This window comes from Lepidochelys olivacea (assembly GCF_965140295.1).
Source record: "Lepidochelys olivacea isolate rLepOli2 genome assembly, chromosome: 9".
Classification (NCBI taxonomy): Eukaryota; Metazoa; Chordata; order Testudines; family Cheloniidae; genus Lepidochelys; species Lepidochelys olivacea.
This window is the reverse complement of record NC_140419.1, coordinates 102,557,244-102,569,410: the sequence shown is the minus strand read 5'-3', so window position 1 is coordinate 102,569,410 and position 12,167 is coordinate 102,557,244. Positions and strand designations below refer to the sequence as shown.

Genomic DNA, 12,167 nt, shown 5'->3' with positions numbered 1-12,167 from the left:
TGGGAGTTCAGGGGCTGAGAGGGCCCTTTCAAAATTGAAGCCAGCACATTCAGATGCCAGCTCAGATTTGCAACCTCGAAAGGAAGCCTCATGCTGTGTTTGGAGAGAAATTTCTTGGGATCCACCCCAGCAACAACCTCTGCTCCAACCGCAAGTGCAGGGAAGCCAGGTATAGAAGCAGAAGTGAATCAGATGTCCATGGTCTGTACCTTCCACCTGTCCTATATTCACCCCTGCTCTAGCCAGCCTAGTGCAGTGGTGCTGCAGTCAGGAAAGCCCTTTGGGACACCTGGGATTCCGCACGGAACAGGTCACAATGCCTCTCAACATCCAGGGAGAGGAAAGAAGAGATTCCCATTTATAGCCCCTTCACACAGGGGTCACAGTAATACTGCAGCACAGCCAGGCTGGGGAGAGCGAGTGATCCAAGTTAGCTAAATGGGCATTTCTGGAACTTCTGGACTACAGCAGAGCGAATAAGGCACTTCAACATCCCAGGCAATTCCTGGAAGCAAAAGCACTTGTCCTAGGACTCTGGTATCATGGGGTCTCTACTGCGGGCATTGCTTCACTCACAATGTTGAGCACACCTGCAGTGGACAGAAACCATCTATACTAAAACCAGGGAGCAACATTAGAGGGTGGGGGTTGGGGAACTTCACAGAAAACCCAGCAGAGCCTTAGCTTACTGACTTTGTCCAGTTTTGAGCATCCCAGATAATCCAGCCCCAATCTGTCTCCCAGGAGACCATTCCTAACTTGTTAGACAATAATGGACAAGCCACATCCGAAAACACGCTACTTTTTTGCTCAGCAGTAAACTCGAGACTAGGAACTCAAGTCAACAGGTCAGATGTAGCATCCCCTGCCCCAAGCCCAGGGTGAGGGAGCCAACAGCAGAACATGGCAGGGTCCTTTTAGGTAAGGGCACATAACCCACAGAGAGGTCGAACTTTTGAAGCCAATGAATTAAAGCTGTGTGTGTGTGGCTGGCACAGGCTGCTTGGGAGCAGAGTGATTAGGAACATAAAGAAATGTGAGAGCCCAGGAGAACAGGTCAGGCAGGTTCCAGAGTGTAAACAGGCCCTTTGAGCATTCCTTCAGTCTCCAAGCTGGGAACTTGCTGCGCACACAGCATGTACATGCAAAAAAACCCACAGTCTCTGCCTTTAAAACACACAGGGAGCTAGGGAGTTGGCTGCGTATATTACTACAGGGTAAAACCAGTGGCTCACAAAGGAATTAACTAAGCACAGTCCAGCCACCAGATGCTCAGCAGGACTAACATGGCCAAAGAACAAGAGGAGGGAGAATTATTTAACCATTCCTCTCCCGTGAGACTAACCCAGGGAGAATAAAAGCTAGTGAAGTTTACATAGCCAAGGCCGCTGAACCCTGGCTGCAAGGCTGCATCAGGTCAGAGAAAGGGTTTGCTGCATTTCTGGCCACACAGCTGCACATGCGCTGCTCTCAGAAGGTACGTCTACACTGCAGTCAGGCACCCAGGGCTATCCCGTGCCAGCTGACGGGCTAAGGGGCTCAGGCCCTTAGCTCCATGTAGACATTTGGGTTTGGGAGCTCTGGGACCCTCCCACACCTCACAGGGTGCTAGAGCCTGGGCTCCAGCTCAAGCCTGAAAGTCTACACCACAATTCAACAATCCCTTAGCCTGAGCCCAAGTCAGCTGGCGCGGGCCAGCAATGGGTTTTTAATTGCCGTGTAGACATACCCTGACGACACTGATGTTAGATCATCCAGTGCATGGTCAGCAGGGTGCGCCTTCGGGGAGCCAGGCAGTGTTCAGAAGAGCTGGCATGGCTTGAAGAGATGCTGTGTGCAAGCTGCTGCTTCTTATGCAACAGCTCTGCTACCCTCGTGTGTCAGGAGAAACTGCTGTTGCCCTGCAGAGCCAGCACAGATTTGGGAACAGGGAACTGGGCTCCAGGCTGGCTCAAAGATCAACCCAACTGTCCGATCTACCTACCTAGGACATTCCCAAGGGGTCCGTCACCTTGCTATCTCAAGGGTTAAGTAGTCTGAGCCTCCAGATGCAGCCACAGAGGCAGACCCAAAGAAGGCAAGGTACTAATGAGAATGCCTGCACTCTGACACCTAGCAATACAGCAATACGTGCTCTGTGGCTGAGGCAGGCATCACTTTGTGGAGGGTGTGAGGACAAAAGATCCATACAGGTTTCATTGAGAGTAGCATCTGACCTGCAGAATCTGCATTACCGTGACAACACAGGAGAAGGAAAGCTGCCCGTGGGCCTCAGGAGGAGTTTAACACTGGCAGCTAGAAGGTGAGCGGCAAATCCTGCCTGGGATTAGCAATCTGATGCGGAACATGGAGCCGCGCTCGAAGGCCTCGCCTAGACTAGGTGTGCATTAGTGCCGATCATCGGCCAACAGAAGCATTCTCAGGTTCAAATCAAGACTGGATGTTGTTCTAACGCATACCTCGTGCGGGTAGAGGATGCCCTAATCACTGCAGTCAGGCACCTGGGGGCAGGGAGGAGAAACTGTGGTTCTATGAATCAGTGATACCAGGCTGCGCTGCACTGCACTGCCCTCGTCTTTGAGTGACTTTTTGGGGGAGCGGGGAAACATACCCAGCGCTGGAAGTGAGCTGCCTAATGTCTGGGATTAAAGCAAAAAGCAGACCCATGAAGAGTACAACAGGGCTCCACAAATGGGCACGACACACTTGACTAATTCCAGACCCCAGCGGGATTCAGCCAGGGCCCCAGACCATACACACAGCACGGCCGAAAGCTGCAAACCACCATTTCCGAAGTGGCTTAGGGATTCTAGGTGCCCTACCTGAGACACTGCAAGGCCCGATTCTTGGGGACAGTAGATGGGGTGCTCAGTGTTTCCTGACAATCAGCCCCCATTGGGAGCCAAGATAAAAGACTTGGCCTCAGAATGCACACAAGGCTGCCCTGCTCTGTGAGCGACAGCAATTGTCTGGGGTCTGTGGAAAGGCCAGATGACTTAGAAGGAAGCCACACTCTTCGGCTGCAACTGCCAGACTGGAGCAGAGCTATGGGCACCCAGCTCAGTACCCCACTCTTGACAGCAGCCAGTACCAGATGACACTGAGGTACCTAAGCTTTGGAGTGGGAACAGAAACTAGAGCATTCAACATAGCAAGAGGGCCAAGGCAGGGGCAGCACAGCTGGCTGGTCCCTGACCTCACTCCCAGTTACATGGGCATGAATATGTTTTACATCTATTTCCCAGCCCAGGTAAAGCCTTATCCAGGATCTTTGGAGCCAGTTCAGATGCACTTTGCCTCTTGGGGCCTCACAGGGCTGGCACTGGGGCGTGATGTCCCATGAGTCTATTCCTAATGACCTACATCTCACAGGGGGAGGGGGACGTCCAGTGTGCATTAAACTATGTCACAATCACATGATCTTATAGACAAGGTGAAGGGGTGACTTGACTGCAGTGTATAAGTACCTGCACTAGGAACAAATATTTAATAACGGGCTCTTCAATCTAGCAGAGAAAGGTCTAATGTGATCCAACATCTGGAAGCTGAAGTCAGACAAATTCAGACTGCAAATTTTTGACAGTGAGAGTAATTAACCATTGGAACAATTTACCAAGGTTCACAATGGATTCTCCATCACTGACAATTTTTAAATCAAGATGGGCTGTTTTCCTAAAAGCTCTGCTCTAGGAATGTTTTGGGGCAGGTCTCTGGCCTGTGCTATACAGGAGGTCAGACTAGATAATCACAATGGTCCTTTCTGGCTTTGGAATCTAACAATCTATAACCAACGGCAGGAGAGGTCTGGGGTATCCACAGCCAGGAAATGCAGGTGTGTTCATCTCAAGAATAGGGGGTTATTTCCTGCTTTGGAAGACAGTGTGGCAAACATTTCCCCTACTGATGTCATGCCATGCACTGTGGGATTGCCTTGGAGGACTGACTAAGGCAGTTTGGCAGCAAACCTAGTAATTACTGTCCTGTCCACAGCACGACAGCTCAACCAGTTTCATCTAAATCGTGCTCGAAACTACCCCACCCAGAAGGGTTGGGGCAGGGCTCCTCAAGACAGGTATAAAATGGCTTTGAGAAGTGTGGTCACAAACAACAGGAACCACTGACAGTCTATGGCCCAATACGGTTTAACCGGACTGCCATTAATGACAGCAGTTAGAGATGAGCCAGGGGATGGGCAGGCTGAGGTTAAAAATCATGCTTCAAAAGGGATGCTCATCAGTCACCCAGGCTCGTATGCATTTATGCATCCCAGCAGGAAGGAGTGGGGTGGTCATCTGAGCCATATCCCATGACCAGCCCTTTCCAGAAGGAAGGCAGATGTACACACCAGCTCCTGTTTGGCCCAAGGGGGACACTGCATGACCTCCCCACAGGGCCTGACACCTGGAAGACACAGAACAGTGCAGGCTGATGGGAGGCTGACAGATCCGCACTGGGACTCTCTCATGTACAGGTGTAGCTCCTCTCCTTGCCCGTTCCCCAGGTGCCCCAGGCAGTTTGGGTGAGCAGAGTGAGAGGGAAAGATCATTCTCTCCTAGGGCTAGTCACCATCACTAAGGGAGCCAACCTGCCTTCCCATTGGCTGAGCACTGCAGAGAACAGGGAACGGTCACACTGCCCACCAACCCCCATGCCCTTCCACAGCTCAGCTCCCGGAACCAGACTCTGATATTGCACCCACCAGCCACCATCATCTTCAGTACCCAGCACTTGGGTGCGCCAGTCAGCACAGCAGCTCCTGGCGTTTACTAAGACATACCCCAGCCCCCATGTCACCACATGCAGCTTGGCTCGGCCTCCCAGGGCTGGACCTGAACTGAGAGGGTGACAGCATGAGCAGGGCCCGGGAATACCAAGGGGTGCCTCAAACCACAGCTTATTTAGTACGAGCCCTGCACCTTTTAATTACAAGCCCGTGAGGGAAAATGCTAGTCCTCAGGGAAGTGACTATCAGAGACAGATAACCTGCTGCTGGCCGAGCGCCTGGAGTTACAGAGAAGGGCCAGCGTCCCCTCCAGCAGAGGACCCAGGACTCTTCTCCTGGGAGCTCCACTGGCTTGGCTCTCCCCTGGCTGGAGTGCCACAAGACAGTGAAAGGCTCGCACAGAGAACCCCACGCAGGAACCTTTCCTGGGAGTTCTCACGGGGCTACGGTACAGCAGAGACCGTGGACTAGAGCCGTCAGGAGAACTGGGCCCCTTGGCTCAGTGACAGCCCTAGGCCAGGACTCACCACAGAGAGGCTTCCTGTGCTACAGGACAGGAGGTAGGGCCCCAGAGCAGTAGAGCCCTACAGACTTGTCACTCTCTACACAGCTGAAGCAGCCTTTACTGCAGCTGGCAGATTCCCCTCTGGGAAGCCCGCTTGGAGCCAGAGGCCCTACTCCCTCCTGCGGCACAGACAGTGCTGGGTGGAGATGTGTAGGGTTATTTTAATTAGCAGTTTAAGAAAACACTTAGTCACTCACACAGCCCTGGGCTAAAGAGAAGGGGGCATGGCTGGATCCCTGTAAGGGGAAGCCCTCGGTGCTACAGCAGGGATCTTGGGGGGGATAAAGGGGCTATAGCAGCTGTCACTTAACCCGTCTCTTCCAAGCTTGGCTCTGACCTATAAGCATGTCCAGGGATCAAAGCAATAATCCAGCTAAGAGCTCCCCTCCCCTCCAGCCAGATCCTGCCTCAGGGATGTATTGGAGAGAAGAGGGGAGGAGAAGAGGGGAGGAGTTCCACAGAAAGCATCCTACACCCCGACCACAGCCCTTGGGGGTGCAGCAGAAGTGAAAGCCCTGGCCCAGTTCTCCAGTCCTCCCCACTCAGGGTATGAACCCACACCCCCAGCCGCAGCCAGCAGAAATTCCCTGTGCACTGCATGCCAAGATGAGCTCTGGGGGCTTTACATCTTCCACGGCATCCATTGCAGCCTCTGCCCGAGCGGGGCTCACTGCACCACGGGGCTGGCTTGCTAGGATGTGCGCCAAGTTCTGAGTGTCACCTGCTTGCCTTCCCTGCCCCAAGTGCCTCCTAAGGGAAAATGCAGGGCACCCCTGACCACGCAGAGAGGACAGATCTCGGACATCAGGATTCCAGGTTAGTGCTCACTCCAGCCCCTGGCAGACTCACTTGAATTTCTCCTCCTATTGCCTATTGGTCCTTTCAGTCCCAAATGGCCCACTCCCTGGAGAGTCAGAGATGACACTGCCCTGTGCCTGGATCTGCCACAGGCTCTGTGCAGAGAGACCAGCACTAGAAAGTAATGCATCTCAAAAAGGGGGAACTAGAGATTCAATGCAATGCAAGGGCTACATCAGTGCAACGTTAGGGCTTGGTATTATAGGCACCAAAGTCACGGCTCCCTCAGTAACATGCACTTGGCCACATGCCTCCAGCGTGATCTGTATCAAGGGCTGTAATGAGGCAAAGGTTGGACAGTACAGACTCTGCACAGGTAAACGGACCTAGTCAGGGCTGCTGTGGAAGCCAGAGCGGTGGGGTTGAATCGTCAAGCTACAAGCTTGCACTTAGGTTCTATTTCCCCTCAGCAGGCATGGCCTGGGGGCCAGAGACATTTCTAGGAAGACAGGTTCAGCCAAGCTCCCTCCTCCCTGGGTTAAGAAGGGTGATGCAGCTCACAGCCTGCAGGGCCCTCAGTGGGCTCCAACAAAACTGCATTTGTCACCAGCTTCTGCTCAGGCCTGGCCAGAAGGGAGCCCCTTGAGGAGGGCACATATGCACCACGGCAGGGGACTGCCTCTCTGGACTGTGAAAAGCCACCTTGCCCTCTGGTGAAGAGAAAACTCTCCTGGGGTGCTGCACGCAAAGGGAAGAGATTCTGCACAGAGACTGGCCTAGTATAAACGCTCAGAGGTGGGGCCTGAACTGCAATGACCTCTGCCCAGCAGGAGCTAGTCACTGCAGAGGTCCCCCACAGTAGGTGACTCCAAAGGGCAGACAGAGCACCCGACACTTCACTGCAGCAGGGGTGGGGCATTGCACCAGGCAGTACGGCCTCACACTGCAGTTTACCAAGGGAAGGCTTGGGGTGAAATCCTGGCCCAATGAAGTCAATACGTGTTTTGCCTTTACTTCAGTTGGGCCAGGATTTCACCCATAGCATCTGAACTAGGCCACCCAAACCTCAGCAGCCCCAGGGGTGGGTGGTGGGTTCCCTGCAGCTCCCTCCTTGGGAGCCTGGGAAAGGGTGAGGAAGTGTACCTTACCGGACATAGAGAGATCTCTTCTCGCTTGTCCGGAGCGAGCCCGACCCAGAGCTCATGCTGCTGTTCATCATTTGTTCTCTTAAGTCGTGGATTTTGGATTCGAAGCGGCTGTACTCTACGGAGAGAGAGGGATGGTTAGTGAAGGGTTGGAGCTGGCCTGTCATACCCCCACCAAACCATCCCAGTCCCACGGAGCAGGGAGAGCCAGAAAGCATGTTCCTAGGTTAAATAAGCTTCACAGAAAGGAGGCAGCTGCAGCCTAGTTGGAGGGGACACAACTTCTCTCTGACCCAGACACAGGACAGGGGAGGATAAAACTGCAGCATCTCACCAGATCCATCTCTCTGCTCAGATGTGTGAGCGTGAGGTGCTGGCATGAGGAACAAAGAGCAGGCACTGCCTCCTTGGCCCCAAATCTAGTCTATCTGCAAAACAACTAGTTCTCTGTGGTGGGGAGGGAGCCCACTGCTTGCCATCCTCGAGCACAGACCAAGGTTCTTGAGTGACGGATGAGAAGTCATCCCTGTTGTGTAGCACTTCTGCAGATCCAAGAGCTGAGCAGTGGATCATCTGCTGCTGCCCTGCTCAGAGAGCTGCCAGCAGGTGCACGGGCCCGGGTGCTCCCAAACGTGATCACCTTTCCAGTGAAGAGAGGGGTGTGCTGTACACAGCATTTCCTAGTGCAGGACCCTGTGCTGCAGAGAATGACCCTTTTGGAACCAGGCATCCTCGTGCTGGGCCAGCCAGCTAGTGGCAGGAGCAGTTGCACCCTCTGGGGACAGGGCAACAGCCCACTGCAAGGGTCTCCCATTGCTGCTCCCAGCCAGCTACTCCCCAGTAGCAGCATAGACTCTTTACCAAAGCATTTCAGAAGAAGGCGTGACCAACGTGTCACTTAACGCACCCTGGAAGGTGCCGGGATACTACAGCAAGGTAACAGCCTAGCTAGGAGAAAGTCCTGTGCAGCTCCGCGGGCACCAGCAGCCCTGGGCTCACAGCTCACACTGGAGCTGGGCTCACTCTCCAGTTCCAAAGGCCTCCCTAGTTTGGGGACCCCCTTGGAAGTAGGTCCCCAGCCTGTCCCTCACACCAGAAGGGTGTCAGTGTGCACACAGGCAGCTGGGATTGGGTGACTTGGGAAGAATCAAAGTCAAGCCTCAGCTCTGAGAAGGCAGGAGGACGAACACAACAAATTCACTGCATATCCCTCCCCCCAGGAACTGTAGAACAAGCTGAACAGTAACTCACTGGCTGGGGAGAGCTCCAGAGAAACTGGCAAGACCCTGCAGTGAGCTGCTTGCAACCTCGTTCCCAACACCTGACGCTCCTCCCAGCTCCCTCATCAGACACCAGGCTGACCTTCAGCTGGGTGTAAAGGGCGGGGAAGGAAGGCAGAGGGTGGAGACAAAGGTTCTGCTCACCAGAAGCAGCTTAGAGAAAGATTGTTCCTGTGCTGCCACTCACTCACTAGGGGATTTCTGAGCATTTGTTCTGTAAACAGTGGGACTGAGACCACCTGTCCCAGACTCCAGGGCAGAAGGGCCACAGCACTCTCCTCTCACTAGCACCATCCCTCAAATTCTGATTTTAGGGGAGGAGGAAGCTCCTCAGGGGCAATAAAAAGAAAGGAAGCCACTGATCCAGCCATAGCACAGCGAACACACAAAGTCACTTCCTGCTGGAGATACTTAATAGCTAAGGTTAAGATTCTGTCACAGTTATTTTTAGTAAAAGTCATGGACAGGTTGTCCGGGGGGGGGGAGAGACACTGACAGTCTGAGCCCCGGGGGGGGGGGGGGGAGACACACACACACGACATGGACGGATGGGACGGACCTTACAGCTCCTCCGGCCCGGCCACGGGCAGCAGGGGCTGAAGCAGAAGAAGTCACATAGGCCATGGAATCCATGATAAAATTGTATGTTTTACCAACAGCCCACAAATCCCATGAGAAAGAGACACCCCCACACTCCTCCAGCATAGCAGGCACTCCTGGGGAAACATCTGCCCAGGCCATCTGTCACGCTCAGAAAAGCTGTGTCCTTACCATCGCATATACAGGCCCTTTCTGCCTCTTTCCAGTACGGAGGCACCATTCACATATGTTGATGACAAAATACAGCCACAGATTCCACCAAGAGATAGATCCAGAGGCCAAGAGCAAAACCAAGACTCATTCAGTGCCAAGCTGCCTTGGCTGGGTGGGGAGCATAGCAGACAGAGCATGCTCAGGTCACATGGGGTTAGGGGAACTCTATGTTTTAACCATTCTCTTGCTGATTCACAGAGCAGAGCAGCCTTCCTCAGTTGGGAGGATCAGTGCAAGACAAGATCCTGAGCAGGGCAAGGAGGTGAGAGAAACAGAATCAGGGAACCTGAGGGTTATAGGTGTGGAGCAGGGGAGACAACCCTACTCCCCAACCTGAGTGCTGCTCCGTGGCTTGAATTCTTCCTGCTTTGCAGCCCAGGGCTCCCAGAGTCCCCTCCTTGGAAACAGGCCTACCGCAGCTACTTAGCAAGTGATGGCCTTTTGTTTTTTTCCTAAAAAGTCTGGGCAGCTGCTGCTAGAGCTGAAGACACCCTTAGAAATGCACTTGGACCTGGAGTGCAGAGCAGAGCGGCTTCTCTGATCGCTTTAGGGTATGCTGTTGTTTCTTGCACTGCAGTTTAGACTCAGCGTTTATCTCCCAGACACTCTCCCTCCTTTTAATGGTCATGTTGCTGTTGTGTTCTACCTTTTGCTGCACCAGTTTCCTTCTCACAAAGTATTAATCCAGCCAAAAAACTACAGCCGTATAATGGTAGGGTTGAATGGTTAAACACGCAAGAGTCAGAAAATGCCAAAGGAACGGAAGCAACTTGAATCTAGGATTCTGTTTAAAAAAACAGAACAAAACAAAAAAACCCACACGACTGAAAAGTCATTTCAGGTCCTGTGCAAGACCCCAGCCAACATGTGAGCTTTTCCAGACACACTTCCCTTCTCTAGGATGTTCTCCTCTCCCCTCTTGCTGAGAGATCTCCACACAGACAACAGGGGAAGCAGAGACACTGACCAGACACATTGTGCTGTCACACACAGGAAGCACATGGAGGACAGAGACATATTGGTCCTCTTCTTTCAGTTTTCGTGTCCCCTGGCGTTACCTTAACATGCTTTCGTTAAACATATCAGGGGGAAATTTAAGTTACCATATGGTGTGTAAGCTGATGGTGTGTCTTTAGTTTTGTCCCCTGTGCAGATGCATTGATAGTTTTACATGGTCACGCACTTTCTCAAATACACCAGTATCAGAGTTTTTAGTAACCTTAGATACATGCCAACAGCATAAAAGGCTTTGCACCCTTGTAATTTCATGGGATTTCTGTCAGAATGGTTCAACCTTATCTTTACTGACAGACTTTCTAGACAAGCTCTCTTCACTATAAGGTAGCTACAGTAATTTTGTCAGCAATGTACTACTTGTTAAACCAGCAGCACATCCATCCTTGCATGCAATTCAGGGGCTGAGAGAGGTTGTTCGTTGCAGAGCGAAGTTCACAGCTGAGACTCATGGAATTCCACTGAGCTGCGTATGGGCAGACTGTGTCAGCACAGCCCCACTGAAGTCCATGGGGCTCTGCACAGGACCAGGGCCCACCTACACTACATAACTTTGACCAGGAGTATGTTGTAACTTCTGTCATATGCTGTACATAACAGCATTCGCTGTGCTACTTCAGAAAGCTTTCATGGATTGATTACCTAGCATACACAACGACAAGATACTGCACATGTCTAGCAAAGCTGTACAAAAAGATACGTATTATGGCATTTGAATAACAGTATGTGACAATATCATTAAAGACTACCATATCAATACAAATGCACAAAGGGGGCGGGGTTAGGGTTATGCAACCTGAACTCTTGGCATTTCCTGACTTTCCACCACTTAACTGTGCAGCCGTAGCATTCTTGGAACAACCTTTTTATACTGAACTGCCAGAGTGAGGCTAAAAAACAAAGGGTCTGAGCTGGAGATGCACAGAACAGGCCTCTGAAGCTCTGCTAGCTTGCATGACACCCCAAAGCTACACTACACATGTCCACTGATGTTCACAAGAAGGTCATAAGGACTTTTATAAAGTCAAGAAAGTCTACCCTTCCCTGGTCCTCCATCCCACTCCCCAGGAACTAAACATATTTTGCCCAAAGTTAAAAAAAAAATTATGCACACAAAAGCCAAACAAAATGCCTCTTAAAATGTCATTTAGGTTGCAAAGTCAAGCACACTAAAGTTAGGAAATGCCAGTTTTACACCTGCCTATGCAGAATTAATTCTGCCCCCATGAGAGTCTCTTCTGGGCACTACAGGAAGCAGGAGTCCTGTGGAAAAAACAGGATGTGACCATGTAATCAAAGACAGCATCATAACACACATGCACAAAGGGACCAAATTAAAATTGTATAGGCAACCGTACATTTGGCATTACTTAACTTTTGAGTGTTTGTCTTTGCATCCTAAACAGTGTTCTTTTAACAGCTTTGGCATGCAATTTCCTGATGTGTTTTTTTTAAAAGAGTTAAATATTATGCACATCTGTAACAACCTCCCCACCACGCATCATCATCAGGGTTGAATGTGGAACCTTCAGCACTGAAGCACAGACTGCTACCACTTGAGCTACAGGATTCAGTGGCAGCAGAAGGCTGCTCTTCTGGAGAGGAGAAAGAGAGAATAAAGGAAAACGGGTTTCCATGGGGTGGTTAGGAGAAACCTGAGCTAGTTCTCTCTTTCTCTTCCCCTACCTGGGAGTCGCAGGAGCTCCTTTCCCATGTGGTGCCCCCAGAAAGGGAACTTAAGCTGCTGGGTCTGGCTCATCCCCTCCCCGCCCCACACTTGCTACAGGTGGGCCAAAAGCTCCAAGGTATTGCCAGCATGGCATGTGTTG

The 12,167-nt window shown here is 51.8% G+C and overlaps 1 protein-coding gene across 6 annotated transcripts in view; it reads right to left on the bottom strand.

Annotated features, from left to right (window-relative positions):
• Positions 1-12,167, bottom strand: part of DLG3 (discs large MAGUK scaffold protein 3) — a 178,517-nt gene that overhangs the window by 26,392 nt on the left and 139,958 nt on the right. For all 6 annotated transcript variants that reach the window (XM_084640164.1, XM_084640165.1, XM_084640163.1 and 3 more), the window contains one exon: positions 7,235-7,349. In XM_084640164.1, the coding sequence (XP_084496290.1) occupies positions 7,235-7,349 (115 nt within the window). The remainder of the gene's footprint in view (positions 1-7,234; positions 7,350-12,167) is intronic.